The sequence below is a fragment of the Sciurus carolinensis genome, chromosome 7, assembly GCF_902686445.1.
Source record: "Sciurus carolinensis chromosome 7, mSciCar1.2, whole genome shotgun sequence".
Lineage (NCBI taxonomy): Eukaryota > Metazoa > Chordata > Mammalia > Rodentia > Sciuridae > Sciurus > Sciurus carolinensis.
In genome coordinates this window covers 52,265,178-52,281,117 of record NC_062219.1, presented here as the reverse complement: position 1 = coordinate 52,281,117, position 15,940 = coordinate 52,265,178, and the positions used below count along the sequence as shown (strand labels likewise).

The 15,940-nt window shown below is 32.6% G+C and overlaps 1 protein-coding gene across 1 annotated transcript in view; it reads right to left on the bottom strand.

Moving 5' to 3' along the window:
• Positions 1 to 15,940, bottom strand: part of Rev3l (REV3 like, DNA directed polymerase zeta catalytic subunit) — a 178,255-nt gene that overhangs the window by 99,662 nt on the left and 62,653 nt on the right. The window contains 3 exon segments of the mRNA XM_047559512.1: positions 1,197 to 1,293; positions 8,667 to 8,827; positions 14,291 to 14,365. Of these exon segments, the coding sequence (XP_047415468.1) occupies positions 1,197 to 1,293; positions 8,667 to 8,827; positions 14,291 to 14,365 (333 nt within the window).

The window sequence follows — 15,940 nt, the reverse complement described above, 5'->3', positions numbered from 1 at the left end:
TTCAACTAAGTAATTCACAGTTTCTTTTTATGAAATAAAAAATAAAGTCATTTAAACAGACAATTTCTCCCTTGCATTCTTCATAAAAAATATCTGCTTAAAAAGCATCGTGTAACATGTGAAGTGAAAAGGGGAAAACCATAACTATCCTGCCACCACTCAACTGACCAACAGAAGGATCAAGAAAGTTTAGCCAGTGCCATGTGTTATAAAACAGAAACTCTTAGTTCTATGTAGATAAAGCTACTGATTTATAATTTAGGTACTGATTACAGACTAAAGCTATTACTGATTAATTTAGACAGGTGTCAATTACATGTTTGCCTTATAGTAGAAGCTACTGTCCCCAGAGCCTGTTACTTCAGGCAGAACTTCCCTGCCAGCTGAGCTGCTGGGAGGGGAATGAAACACTCCTAGGAAGAACACCACAGTGACACCTCCAAAACTGATGCTATTTATCTCTTATTTTCTGACTTCCCTTTCCCCCAATTTCCTTAAGAAGTCAAATGAAAGGAAAGGTAATAGAAAGATAGCTGGCCTTTTCTTTGCTAATAAGTTGTAGAAGAAACCATATTATCCTAGGGAAATCTAAACATTTGGAATATTATCTCAAAAAAAAATCAATAAGATGGTTGAAAAAACCCACAAATTATATTATTCATAAACATAGTATGTCAATGCACTTATTTTCATAAGCACTTAATATTTAGAAATTTGTAGTTTTTATTACAATATTTGCTATTCCACTTTTTAAATTATTTTTTTTAGTTGTAGATGGACACAACATCTTTATTTATTTATTTTTATGTAGTCCTGAGGACTGAAGCCAGTGCCTAATGCATGCTAGGTGAGCACTCTACCACTGAGCCACAACTCCAGCCCACTATTTGTTTAAGTTGCTATTTTACTATAAACATGATTTTTTTTTTTACTTTGTAAGTCAAGATCTCAGTTTAGAATGCATAATGAAAACGGATGCTAGAAAGAATATAACAATCTATCCCAGATTTATTAATTAGATAATAAGTAGGAACATTTCATGATCTGATTTTTAAATGTACAATTCCATGTAACACATTGAGATTTGCTTGACTGATAAACTCATCAATTAAAAAGGCCCAAAATATGTAACACCAATTTATCATCACATCTGGGACACACGTAAAACATTCATTTCCTTTACAACATTAACTAACCTTGGTATTTCACTTTCTTCCCACCAAAATAAAGTACCAGGAAGGGTATTTCCTGATAACCGATCCTTGCATGATCCAGTTGCATGTAATGTATCACCTAAGTGTAGAAAGGTAAATTTAAATCAGTTCTTTCAATGACCTTATGACTTTTGCTGGTAAATGGATCAATCCGGAGATTATCATGCTAAGTAAAATAAACCCATCACAAAAAACCAAACGTCAAATGTTCTCTCTGATATGCAGATGCTAACACAAAATAAGGGGGGAGGGAAGAATAGAAGTTCACTGTATTAGACAAAGGGGAATGAAGGGAAGGGAGAAGGGATAAGAACAGAAAAGACAGGAGAATGAATCAGACATAACTTTCCTATGTTCACATATGAATATGCAACCAGTGAAACTCCACATCATGAATAACCACAAGAATGGGATCCTAATTAGAATAAGTTATACTCCATGTATGTATAATACGTCAAAATAAAATACACTGTTGTGTATATCTAAAAAGGACAAATTAAAATAAATAAATCAGTTCTTTGTATTTGCATATAATTAGCCTTTACATAAAATAATAGTGTTTTTGATTAATTCCTAAATTATGTCCTGAGAATTCAACCTAAGAGCAGAAATAAAAATATTTGCAATATATAGACATGGGGGAGTAAATGGCTACAATATTTTCATAGTATAATAAAAGAATGATACATTTAAATGTGCTATTGTAGTACCTCATTTGAAAAACAAAGAATTATGAATTTTTATGGACATTAAATTTCTAGGGTACTCTGGGCCTCAATTAAAATTCTAGTGGATATTTCACATGGAATTCAAAACATACTTTAACATCATATCCCTAAATAAGAAGAAAATACAAAAATTCCAGACATAATGGGTAGTAATAGTGAGTGGAAGCCTGGGTAAATGTGAATAAAATTTGACCTGTATTTGAAGAGGAGACTACACATGTCTGCTTACAGGTCCCAATTTCAGAAACTAAATCCTGAGGTAATGCCTTGGAAGAAGTCTCTAAATTTTTGTACTTTTTTTGTTATCTCTTGCAGGAATTTAAATTTTCAAATAAAAGAAAGTCAAATGAGTGGCATCAAAAAGAATCCTAACATGAAGATAGATTAAATTCACAATCCTCTCCAGGTAAATTTAAAATTTTGATTTTATTTGGTCAGTTTAATCATAAAATGGTATAATTAGAATGAGATAAGGCATCACCATCACCATCCCTCAACAAAATAGATGCTAAAGAATGCAACTGATTTTCAAATTTCAAATTTTCTTCACATCTACCCAGAATGCACATTCTGATTTTAAAAGGCTTTGCTATAGTTTGGATAGGGTATTGGTAGGAAATTACTTTGGAATTTGCAAATTACAATATAAAACCATTATTTTCTAATAAATTTATATAAATAAAAATCTACACAAATTTACTGATTCAGAGTTACTAATCACATTACAAAAATTCGAATTTCAGGGATGGGGATGAGCTTAGTGGAGAGTGCTTGCCTATGTGTGAATACCTGGATCCCCAGCATCCCCTCCACCACAAATCTTGTTTTACCTACACTTTGGGTATTGTTTCAGCATATTTCCCTAAGAAATATGTTAACATCCTTATTTAAATATGTTCAGTTAGGTGCAGTGACACACACCTGTAATTCCAGCTAGTTGGGAGGCTGAGGTAAGAGGATTACAAATTTGAGGCCAATCTAGGCAAATTAGGGAGGCCCTGTCTCAAAATAAAAAGAACTGGCAATGTTAGCTCAGTAGTGAGAAAGTCCCTGGGCTTAACCCCCAGTACTGCCAAAAAATTAAACCAAATAAACAAAAGAATCATATATATATTCACACACACACATCCCATATATATTTATAGAAAATATTATACATTCATATAATTCCTTTCAACTACATGTGTTAAAGAATATAAAATGACTAGGATACTCAAATATTTATTTCACTTAAGTATTTTAATACACTTTAACAAACTATAATAAGAAGCACCATTTCATGACAATTGATTATATAATTGAATACTGGTACAAAATTGTATATATGCATGTAATATTCAAATTTCTAAATCTTTTTCACTTTTGAATGTATTTCAGTTTCAAAGTAAAGCTAGGGCTGGGGTTGTGGCTCAGTGGCAGAGTGCTTGCCTGGCATGTGTGAGGCAATGGGTTCGATTCTTAGCACCACATATAAATAAATAAATAAATAAAATAAAGGTCTATCAACATCTAAAAAGAAAAAGAGAAAAAAAAGGAAAGCTACATGAACAGATAAGTAAGAGATAATACATTAATTTGTCTCATAAGATAAAATATTATTATGTAAACATAGATTTATTTGTCATAAGAGCTTTACTCTTAATTGTTAATGTGTCTAATGTGACAAAGTAAAATATAAAAGGTTATTTACCTACTCTTTCCATGATTGTAGTATAACCATTTGCTTTTTTTATTTTTATTTTGGAGATTGAACCAAGGCATGCTTTACCATCAAGCTACATCTCCAGTCTTTTTTATTTTGTATTTTTAGGCATGGTCTTGCTAAGTTGCCTAGGCTGGACTTGAACCTGTGATCCTCCTGCCTCAGTCTCCCAGTGGCTGAGATTACAAGCATGTGCTATGATACCCAGATGCAGTATAACCTTTTATCTTACACCAAAGAAAACCATAATATTTATATGATGAATGAAGATGTAAATTTAATCAGTCTGCAATTTCCCTCCTTTTAAAAATTTCTTCTAATTGAATTTCACAATTCTGCCTAAATTTGTAAACATCTTACATGTTTTTTAAAAATTCCTTTCTAATTATCATTCCAATATTTATGTTTTGTAAAAAAAAATTTACCTAAATTTGCTAATTCAAATTTCTCTCATGTTTTTTCATTTGTTGGGGGGAAGAACTTCTATTGTATGCATTCTACAAACTTTAATTCCTCAATCTTTAAATTCTCGCTATACTTGGCATTGACAGTCAACTTGTTGACCTCCCAATCATCTTTTGTTTTAGAATAACTTTGCATTTACAGGAAAGTCTCAAGCATAGTACAGAATTCTGTATGTAGGTTACCAGTTTCCCTTATTTTAAACACTTTTATTACCATGGTATAATGCAGAAGCAGATACAAGAAGATTGCTATTAATTAAACTATACTTTTTATTTGAATTTCACCAGTTTTTCCATTAATGCACTTTTAGAATCCAGTCTAGGACACCATGTCACATTTAGTTGCCATGGTTTCCCAGACCCTTCTGGTCTATTTCTCAATTTTTCCTTATGTTTCATGTTTTGATAGACATGAGCACTGATAAAGAAACCTGTAGAATGATCTCCAATCCAAGTTTGTCTGATGTTTTTCTCATGATGAAACTGGGGCTATGGGTTCATTGAAAGCATATCACAGAGACGAAGAGCCCCTCCTATCTCATCAAATTAAAGGGTACACAATATCCATATACACTGGTAACATGAACCTTAATCATGTGATGAAGTAAAGTTCAGTTCTATGGGTTTGAGGAATGAGTCGTACATCTATTACCATAGTATTATACATAATAGTTCCTTTACCCTAAAAGTTCCCCTGTACTTTAACACTCCCCTCTCTGCTAATACCTGGCAACCAATAAAGTTTTTTGCTTCTATAGTTTTGCCTTTTCTAGAAGGTCATATGAATAGAATTATACCCTTTGGATCTGGCTTCTTTTACTAAGTAAAATGCTTTAAAATTTCATCTATGTTGTGTGAATCCAAAGTCTCTTACTTTTTCTCATTAAATAGTATCACAGTTTATCCAATTCCTTGTTCACTGGACATCTTAGTTGCTTTACATCTTTAGTAATTATGAATAAAGTTGGTATAAACATTTGCATTCAGATTTGGATGGAACTAAATTTTAAGTCACTTGGGTAAACATCTAGGAGAACAAGTGTTGGGTCATAGTATAAGTCTATATTTAATGTAATGAGAAACTACGAACTACCGTACAAACTGCTATTTTGCATTCCTACCAGTAATGAAAAAGATTTGCTATGGTTTCACATGTTGGCCACCATTTATTATCCTTACATATTTTGAATTGTAGCCATTCAAACAAGTATGTTGTGGTAGAGCTTTGTAGTCTGAATTTGCAATTCCCTAATAACATATAATGTTAAATAGCATCTTTTCATGTGTTTGTCATCCTTTACATTATCTTCTTTAGTGGGCCTTTTGGCCATTTTTAATTTGGTTGTTTGTTTTCTTTGTAGGTGGACACAATACCTATATTTTATTCTAATGTGGTGCTGAGGCTAAAACCCAGGGCCTCACGTGTACTAGGTGAGCACGCTACCACTGAGCCACAACCCCAGCCCTGTGGTTGTTTGCTTTCTTTACTGTTGATTTTTAGGAATCATTTATGCATTTTAGATATAACTGTTAGATATACAATTTATAAATATTTCCTTCTGCTCTATGACTTCTGTTATCATTCTTTTAACAGTTTTTTCACAAAACAAGAATTTTTAATTTTGATAAAATTCAAGTTACTAATTTTTTTCTTTCATGGATTTTTTTTTTTTGAGTGTTTGTTATTTCTAAAATCTCATGGTCAAAGTCAAAGTAGGGAAGATTTTCCCTTTGTTTTCTTCTAAAAGTCTGATAATTTGCTTTTACCTTTCAGTCTGTAAATCATTTTAAGTTAATTTTTTTAAAAAATGCGTAAAGTATATGTGTGAGTATTTTTTTTTTTTTTGGCACATGACACCGAATTATCCACTATTATTTACTGAAAAGACTATTCTTTCTCCATTGAATTACCACTGTACCTTTGTCAAAGTTAAGATGACTATATGAGCCAATTATGAGCTGTTTCAAATATAGGCATATTTCTGGGCTTTAATATGCTTCATTGGTATAGTATCTATCTTTTCACCAATACCATGTTGCCTTTATTTCCACAGCTTCTGTAGTTTTGTAATAAGTCTTGAAATTGAGTGATGTGACAACTTAAATTTTTACTCTTAGAACATCTCTACAAGGCAAAAAAAGGAGTATCTCCTGGATATAAAATAACACAGCTCTCATAAAGATGTGGAGTGGGGAGACTAAGGGGCTACAATCCCTGTAGGGATCATCTCTTACTTTTCCTACAACTCTCTTTGTTCCTTTAGGTTTCTTTCTCTACATATAAAAAGGGAGCAACTAGGCAGTGAAGCCAATCTCATTCTGCTTTAGAGGATTTCTTTCTTAGGGACATTAATAACCAAGGGAGAGCTATTCAATCACATAATCAGATTTATTCTGGAGATTTTATAATATTCTCAGATAGTAAGAAGATGAGAAAAACTAATAATCTATAACTGTCATCTAAACTTGAGGTTCTTCAATTGAGCAGAATTAGTTATTTTTGTTTACTTGAAGGGCAGTCACCTGCTAGTTTCAATGATTCAAAATTTATGTATTTAAAAAATGCAGTATTTGTAAATTTAATATGTTGTCAGCCACAAAATATTTCCTCTTTAAAAGAAGCTTTAGTGTATCAAAGTTGTTTCACCTCAAGATATTACTAGCATGTTAGACAGGCAAAACAAATAAGACTATTAGTGAATATAACATTATGTATATACATTAGAACTCTGCAAATAGCATCCTTACTTGATAAGGATTCTGAATGACAGCTTTTCAATCTATATATAATAATTCCAATATCTGAATTCTCTGTAAGTCTAGAGTATCTATGTTTGTATATTTGCTAGGCTTTACTCATGAAGACTAGTTTTCTAATATGACTGGTATATACTAAATTTAGTGCTGAACATACTATACTTGAAATTTTTAAAATTTGAGATCTATACTTAAAAGAATTTCCTCTAAGAAGAATCTGCATTTGCTTCTTCAGCTAGACCTGAGAATTTCCCCAAACCAGCACAACTTTAGATCAAGTTCTTAGATTTGGGAATCTCTTTTTGTTTTTGGAGTTTCAAACTGGAGTGATGAAATGTCTCAAAAGTGTTCCATTTCCCAGTCTGTGTTTTACTTACGGGTATATCCATTGGAAATACTGTCTTATTCTGTGGAGAGTTCAATCTGCCAGGTAGGCCCTGGGCTTTGGTTTCTGTCTCTCACACCTGATAAGGCTATTTCAAAGAAGGTTCTAAATTCTCTAGGATTTGCAAATGTCCTCAGGTCAACAGTTGCTCTCAGCACTATATTCTTTTTTCTTTCTTTTCTTTTTTAAGTATACATATTTATATAAACATGGAGTATATCTTATTCTAATTAGGATCCCAGTCTTGTAGTTGTACACAATGTGGAGATTCACCTTGGTATATTCATGTGTACATAGGAAAATTATGTCAGATTCATTTCACTGTCTTTCCTATTCCTGTCTCCCATCCGTTCCTTTCATTCCCTTCATCTAATCCTTTAGGCCTACAAATCTTCATATTTGCAAACTCTTTGATACTTGAAAATTTTTTTCTTTCAATTTTATGCGGCCTTTAAATGGTGTTTTAGCAGAAGGGTTGATCCCTTATAACTAGTCCCACTATTCAAAAAAACCAAAAATCCTCCCTTGCTACTTTTCAAAGCACACTTTGTGTGATAAAAGGGGGAAATTAAACCAAAAGAGAATAGATGGTAAATTAAGAAACAAAAATGCTAATGTCTGATTTAATAAGTTTGGCAGAGAGAGAAAAGAAAAAAAAATATGGCAGAGTGTTAAGGCTGGAAGAAAAATGTTAGTTTTGTTTTGCAAGAAGTAGAAGGGAAAAAAATCTAATGAGAATAAAAGGGTGTTAGACCATTTGACCCAGAATTCTGCTCCTAGGTATATGAACAAGAGAATGAAAATACATGACTATACAAACACTTGTAAATGAATGTTCATAAAGGCATTGTTTACAGTAATCAAAAGGTAGAAAACAAAGAAGTCCGTCAATTGATGAAGAGATAAACAAAATGTAGTCTATCCACATACAGATTACTGGGTCCTAAAAAGGAACTAAGTATTAGTACACACTACAAAACAGATGAACCTCAAGAATATTATGCTAAACAGAAATATTACATGAATCCACTTAAATAAAACACACAGGGATGGGCAGAGACAGAAAACAGATCAGTAGTTGCTTAGGGTGGAAAGCATGAAGAGCTTTCAGGTAAAAGCTAAATGGTACATGTTTCTTTCATAGATGATCAAAATGTTCTAAATTTGTGGTGATAGTTGCACAAATCTGAATATATTGAAAAATCTCAAATTATCATGTGAATTTTATCTCTATAGATCTTTAAGAATTAAATTTTCTTTTGAAATGCTTTCCCTAATAATCTCAAATCTCATTTTGTATATTTTAAAATCTTTTTCCACTTAGCATTTATTTTCTAAAAATATGTCATTTTATACATTGTTAACTGTGTAACATTAATTTCAAAGCCTTAATTTAAAGTTGGAAATTAACCTTACTTTTCCTTCTTGCTTTTCGGAACTTGACGGCAGCCAGATTTATTAAATTCATTCCATAAAGATTATAGTCAATGAAGAGCTGTAGGAGGTAGGGAATATGTGCTTCATGAGGCTGGTAAAATTTATTCATTATGGCTCCACTTTGCAAAAGTTCACATATCCTAAATTAGAAAAAAAAAAAAAAAAAAAGTCATACAATTATGTTCTCTAAAATGTTAAGTGAAACAATTACACACACATCAAAGTCTGGGCTGCCCAGAAACTTGTATATGAATGTTCATAAACGCATTGTTCATAGCAGTCAAAAAGTGGAAACAACCCAAAATGTCTATCAACTGATGAAGACATAAACAAAATGTAGTATTATCCATGTATCAGAATATTACTTGGTCATGGAAAGGCATGTTCTTTGTATAGAGAGAACAAAACACCTTTTACTATACAAAATTCTCATTTTAATTTTATTGGAAATTTGTATTTTGTTAAAAATTAAAAGTTTAAGTCACGTTTTAAAGTAAACGTGAATGTTCTGAACAAAATGAAATCATGGATATAGAATATTTTGACTTTAACCAATTTAATAACTGTATTGAAACAATCAAAATGTCAAAAAAGGTTTTTTAAATATATCTCACAAATGCAAAAAAATTTTAAAAAGAAATATTATTATTAATAATATATCAATCAGATATAATATATTGATATAATATATTATAATATAATATGTGATATAATATAATGTTATATTTATCAATCAGAAGTTACCATTTTAATATTTTTCTTTCCTGGGATTTTTTCCTTTATGATGGGGAACACAAACAATAGACACTTATAATAGCATAATAAGTACTACTCAGAGGAAGTATATTAGAAGGATGTGTAAGCAGATTAAATGATTAACTAGAAGTTCAGCTCTTTCTTTGAAGAAATAGTATTTCATATAAATAAAATTGCACATGTCAAGAGTCCTGAGAAAACATTGCTTATTCAGGAACTAAAACACAAAGACTGTAACCTAGTATCAAAGGCTGTGGTAAGAGAAAGGGCTAGGGAAATAACAAAAGACAGATCATGAAGGGCCTGTAAAGACATCTGAAGAGGTAGTGAAATTTGAGAACTGAACATGACCACATTAGCCAGAGAATGCACAAGACTAGGGGAAGCAAGTGAGAAGGCTATTAGAAGTCAAGAGACCTATAAGGCAAAATGGTCAGGCTGTGAATACTGACTGATGTAGAAGGTCAGTTAGAACAGAAGGTGAGGATGATGCTTAAGCAGTTGGTTGGTGGTGCTACATTTATTGAAATAGGAAGGAATGTAAAACCAACAGGTTTGTTTGGGTTTTATTTGTTTTTATATTTTTGAGGGGAATAAGGTAAAACAGCTTTAGACATAATGGGGTTTAGATATAATGACGATTCAGGCAGATTTCTATGTAACTATGGAAATTAAAGACAAGGAAGATTAGGATAAGAATAATTTTGTTAACACTACAGAAGCAGTTAACATATTTTTGAGCACTAATTAATGGATACTGTGCTAAGTGCTTTAAATGTTTAATCTCAATCCTTACTACAAGCCTATGGTATTATTGCCCCCATTTTTTAAAAAAAATCAAAAAAGGTATCAAAAAAAATCAAACAAATAAAAAACAGAACTGAAGTTCAAATCAAAATTCCTCCAACTTGTGAGCCCTCACTCTTATCCATAGTATTATTTCATTTATGCAGTAGATGGTTTGATATATTGATCAGGAGTGCTTGAGGAAAATTCAGGAAGTCAAATGCATAAAGATTAAGGAAATAAAAATGAAAATATAGAAATAGATAAAGATGCAGAGAGAAGCACAGAGGAAAACAAGCCTAGGGCAGAACCCTAAGAAATAACAACAAATATTTAAAAAGGAATCAATGAAATGGCAGATATGAATGATCAGACATGTATGAGGCAACTAAAGAAAAGTTAATATTAGAGAAGCCAACATTTGAGATCGTTTGAAGATCTCATTATTATTACTACAAGATCAAAAGCTAAGAACAAAAAATTGGATTTAGCAATTCATGAGAATAATTTTAGTAGTATGGTTGGGTAAGAGCCATATTGGAGTAAAGTAAAGAATAAATCAGAGGGAAAAAACTAGATACACAAAGTATAGATAAATCTTTCAAGAAGAATGACTACATGAAAGAATGGTCTGTGTATGAATATGAATGTATATGTACAAAATTAACAGTTTTATTAATATTTAAATGCTGTGAGCAAGGGAAATAGGAATAACTGATATATGGAAGGGGTCTTTGAAAAGGTCAAAGTATATAGATCTTGAGCCTCAAAGGTGGTGACGAGGTTCTTTTTCACTAAACAGGTAGCAAGAGAGAGAGAATACATATGAATATAACTTAAGGTCTCTGATAGCTTTACTATAGTGGTTTTTAAACTTTTTTTTGGTTCAAGGACTCTTTTCATTCTTAATTAGTAAAAACACCAAAGAGCTTTTGTTTATGTGGTTTATGTATATTAATATTTACCACATTAGAAATTCAAACAAAATTTTAAGCAATTTATTTAAAAATTTTAAAATAACAATAACTCATTGTTACCATAAATAACATTTTATGAAAAATAAACTATATTTTCCAAAAAAAAAAATTGTTGAGAAAAGAAGCATTGTTTTATATATTTTCAAATCTCTTTTGACAAAAATAGATTGTCTTATCTGTTTTTGCCCAATCTGATATAAACTGGTTGAAACTTATGAAGAAAATACAGCTTCACACAGATGTGTAGTTGAAAAAAGAAAGAATAATTAATATCTTTTTCAGATCATTGTCAATATTCTTAAATACTACATGGAGATTCAAGTAGTAGTTTCCTAACTAAGGATAAGCTATATGTGAACTTTGAAGCCAAACCAATGAAATTTCATACTCTACATTACATTATGATCCACATTCCACTTCAAGTATTTTTTTAACCCAGGCATAATCATCTAACACTGTTATGCTTTGGATGCGAGATGTCCCCCAAAAGCTCACGTGTGAGACAATGTAAGAAGGTTCAGAGGGGAAATGATTGGGTTCTGAAACTCTTAAACTTAATCAGTGAACTAATCCCTGATGGGATTAACTGAGTGGTAACTGGAGACAGGTAGGGTGTAGCTGGAGGAGGTGGGAATTGTGGCCTGGCTTTGAGGCATATAAACTTGTATCTGGCATCTCTCTCTCTGCTTCCTGATGATGTGAGCTGCTTCTCTCTGCCACACTCTTCCGCCATGATGTTCAGCCTCACTCAAGCCCTGAGAAATGGAGCCAGCCTTCTATGGACTTAAACCTCTGAAACCGTGAACCTCCAAATAAACTTTTCCTCCTAAAATTGTTCGGGTCAGATCTTTTAGTCACAGCAGCAAAAAAGCTGACTAAGACAAACACCATATACTTGTCTTTTGGAAAACAGAGACAGAGATCTACTAAGTTACACAGATCTTTTATCAAAAGATCAAAAATATCAAAAATCATTTGCTAATATTATCCTCTCTCATCAGAAAAATCTTTAAGCATTGTAAAGCTGTTAAGTTCACAGCAGGAAATAAAGTTTTTCAAAATTCTAACATTGTTTGAAAGCTCATATTTGATCACTGGCAACAAATACTCTGAGGTGTTTGCCTTGAAATGACAGGTTGACCATTTTTGAGAGGATATGTACCAAATACGCAAATCACTAGAACTATCAGTTGTTCTTTCAGGGGAAAATGGTATTCCATTTAAAAAAAAAAAAAAAAAAAGGAGGCTAGTTCAGTTTGCAACAAAAAACAATCAGGTAAGTGCTTCTTTCCTTGAGAAAATCACAGTGTTTCATGCTCACTTTCATTTTGTCATGTAAATATTACAAAGATGCACACCTAAGGGACAAGATTCGACAAAATTAACAACTTTTACTATGTTATCATGAATACTCCCATGTTAACTTTTTTTTTTTAACTGTTGTGCTTAATGGCAGAAAATAAAATGACTACTAGTATGATGCCATTTTTCTGATTCCAGCAAAGGCAAATCACATTTTAATATTAATTTTCCTTCATAGTATGTTCCACAATTTTTGGTTATATGTAATTTACTATCTCCCCTGTTTTGCTGTAAATTCCCTAAATGCAGGAACCATTCAAACTTTGCTCATCACTGTTTACCCAAAAGTTTCCACAATGCATCAAATAATGTAGATACCTTACAAATATTTGTTTTTTACAAAAGAATAAATAAACAAATCCATTAGAAAATCAGAGGTTTCGGGTAGGTATTGTGATAAGCTGACTATATAATGTAAAGCAAACTTTTGATAATACTTTAGTAAGTATTCAACTGCGCTATAGGTACAAGGAAGAAAAATGGATTATATTCATAAAGTAGAATTATAGTTTGTAGATGATTTATAAAAGATTTATGCAACTTTTATTCATAATTCCTACTCGAGAGCAACTTACGACGAGAAAGGGAAAAATGAATAAGGTTTATTTTCTTACTACTGAATTCATGAGTGATGGTAAGAATTCATGGTGATTGTTCTTTTGTACTTCCTGGATATAAGAAAGTAAACAAAGGGAATCTGGTACAAAAAAATCCCTTACTATGTTTAAGTGACTCTTCTGGAAAATTATTTTGGTACCTTACATAAACAGAAGCTATTTTGCAGGCTATAAGAAAACTAGTTTTCGCTTGTTATGTAGAGAAAAGAATAACAGTTGGGATTAGTACTATAATTCAGTGAATTATTCAACTGATTTAATTCAAAATAAACCTCACATCCTTGGTGTTGTGCCTATCGCAGTATCTTAATTCATTTTAGGAAAACATTCAATTTGTGTCTTACCATAAGGTTCTTTTTGGAACTCAGTACCTACTGGCAAAGAGAATCTCCTGGAAAAACAAGACTCAGCATTTCTCCAAGTCTAGTTTTACCTTAGCTTATTATCATATGCAATGAAAACTCTTGTCATGAATCTGAAATAATAATAAAAGGTGTGTGTGTGTGTGTGTGTGTGTGTGTGTGTGTGTGTGTGTCTTTCCTACTCTCAATAATTTGGGTTCTTGGATAATTGAAAGAATAAGCTAGAGGCAAAGACACCAATTAAGGGGGAGGGAAAGAAGAGAAGGAGGAGGAGAAGAACAACAACAACAACCTAATATAACAGAAAAATTTCAGTGTATAAATTTTACTAACAGCTAGTAAGGACTCAACAGGAAGCCTTCATACTTTGGTCTCTCACAAATTTCTCCTTGCTTTGAAATTAAAGAAGCTTGTTTTTAGTATTACATATCTGGTCTTGCCAGCAGGGCACTAATATCATATGAGGCAGCTGTCATCTTTCCTTACCTACTTTTATAAACTCTCTACATCTAAGACAAGAAAGAAGCAGATGGGGGCCATAAACCAAGGTTCTTACACCGTTAAACTACCCATCCTATAGTCCTAGCCATGGGTCTCTATGTTTACACATATATGTACATTTAGGGTCTCTTCTTCAATAATGTTACAAACTATATAGGCCTTTTTTCTAGCTTTTTCCTTTTATTTTCAATGATAATAATAAATCTTAGTTTTTTTATGTTTTTGTTTCATTTATCTTGTACCTTTTCACCATTGCAGGATTGTAAAGATAGATCTTCATAAAGTGTCTTTCCTTCTCATGATAACCATAAAAAGGCCTGAAATATAAGAAAGAGATATTTTAAATTACTTCCATCATTCATAAAAGAAGTAATACAACTTATTGACCTAATTAGGCTCAGCCTAATTCAGTCTTATTTCAATATTATTGAAATAACAAACAACTAAGAAAATCCAAGACCTTTCAGTTAAGCCTATCGCAAGTTAACATATAAATAGTGAGGCTTTTAAAAAAACATTTTAAAATACCACTATGAAAAAACTAGGGACAAAATGCGAAGCAAACCATTTTTGCCTTAATTTCAGTCATCATGACTATTAAAAAGTTACTCTTGATCATGCGCCCATAACTCCTAGAAGCAGCTTTTCCTGAGTGGTTCACCTGCTGAGATCCTCGAGAGGCAAACAGGCAGCCTCAGGGATACTTCTGTGATCCCTAGAAGTAGATAAGCAACCTATTCTCAGAAGCTTAGCCTGAGGTCCTGAGAAGTAGATGCTCAGCCTCAACCACCCTCCCTAGCCCAAGGACATCTAGGTAGACCTTCCTGGGTAGGTCATTCTGCAGGGGCCTTCTAAAGTCAACAGTATAGCTCTCAGGCACTGACAGGAATAGCATCTAGGCCTATTAGTGAAGCTTGGGTCCTATGTAGCCCTTAGACACTGACAGGCACCACTCTACTACCTGGGATGCCACATACAGCTGGAACTAGCAGGGTGGCTCCACCATAACATGACCCACAGAAACTGATGGGTGCAACACACTCAGCTGGGAGCACTGTATCCAGGAGTGCCAGCAAATTGGCCCTACCTACGAGAGCTGCCTTCCACCTGGCAGTGCAATCCCACAACCCCTGCAGCCTAGGCCACTGAGATACCTGCAGCCATTGACAGAACTGATTAGGGTGAAGAAGCTACAGACATCAATGTGACCACATATAGCCAAAGCTAACACAACATATCCAGCCCAAACCCTAAGACACATGGCTAGCAAAAAGTCTTACTATAAATTGGTACATAAACTGACCCACCAGATGCACAAATATTAATATAGAAAAGCATGAAAAAAATAAGGTAACATGATGCTTCCAGAGAAACATAACAACTCTGTAGCAATAAACACCAAAGAAAGGGAAATGAATGAACTGCTCTACAAAGAATCCAAAAGAATGATTTTTAAGGAAACTTAGTAAGATGGAAAGAGCATACAGACAATCACTGAAATAAGGTAATTCGTGATATAAAGGAGAAATTCAGCAAAGAGAGACTCTGAAAAAGAACTAATCAGAAATCTTGGAGTTAAATCTCGACAAATGAAATAAAAAATAGCAGAATTGAACATGTATAAGAAAGAATTTCTGATCTTACAAACAGAACTTTTAAAATAACCCTGTCATATTTTTTTGAATGAATGAGGTAAACTTTCAAGATTCATGAGACATCGTTAAACAAGCAAACTTTCACCTTATGGGTACTTGAGAAGGAAAAGAGAAGGAAAAAGGTACACAAAACCTAGTCAACAAAATAATTGCTTAAAACATTCTAATTTTTAGGAAATATATGGATATCTAGGTCTGGGAAGCTCAAAGGATTTGATTAAAAAAAAAAAAAAAAAA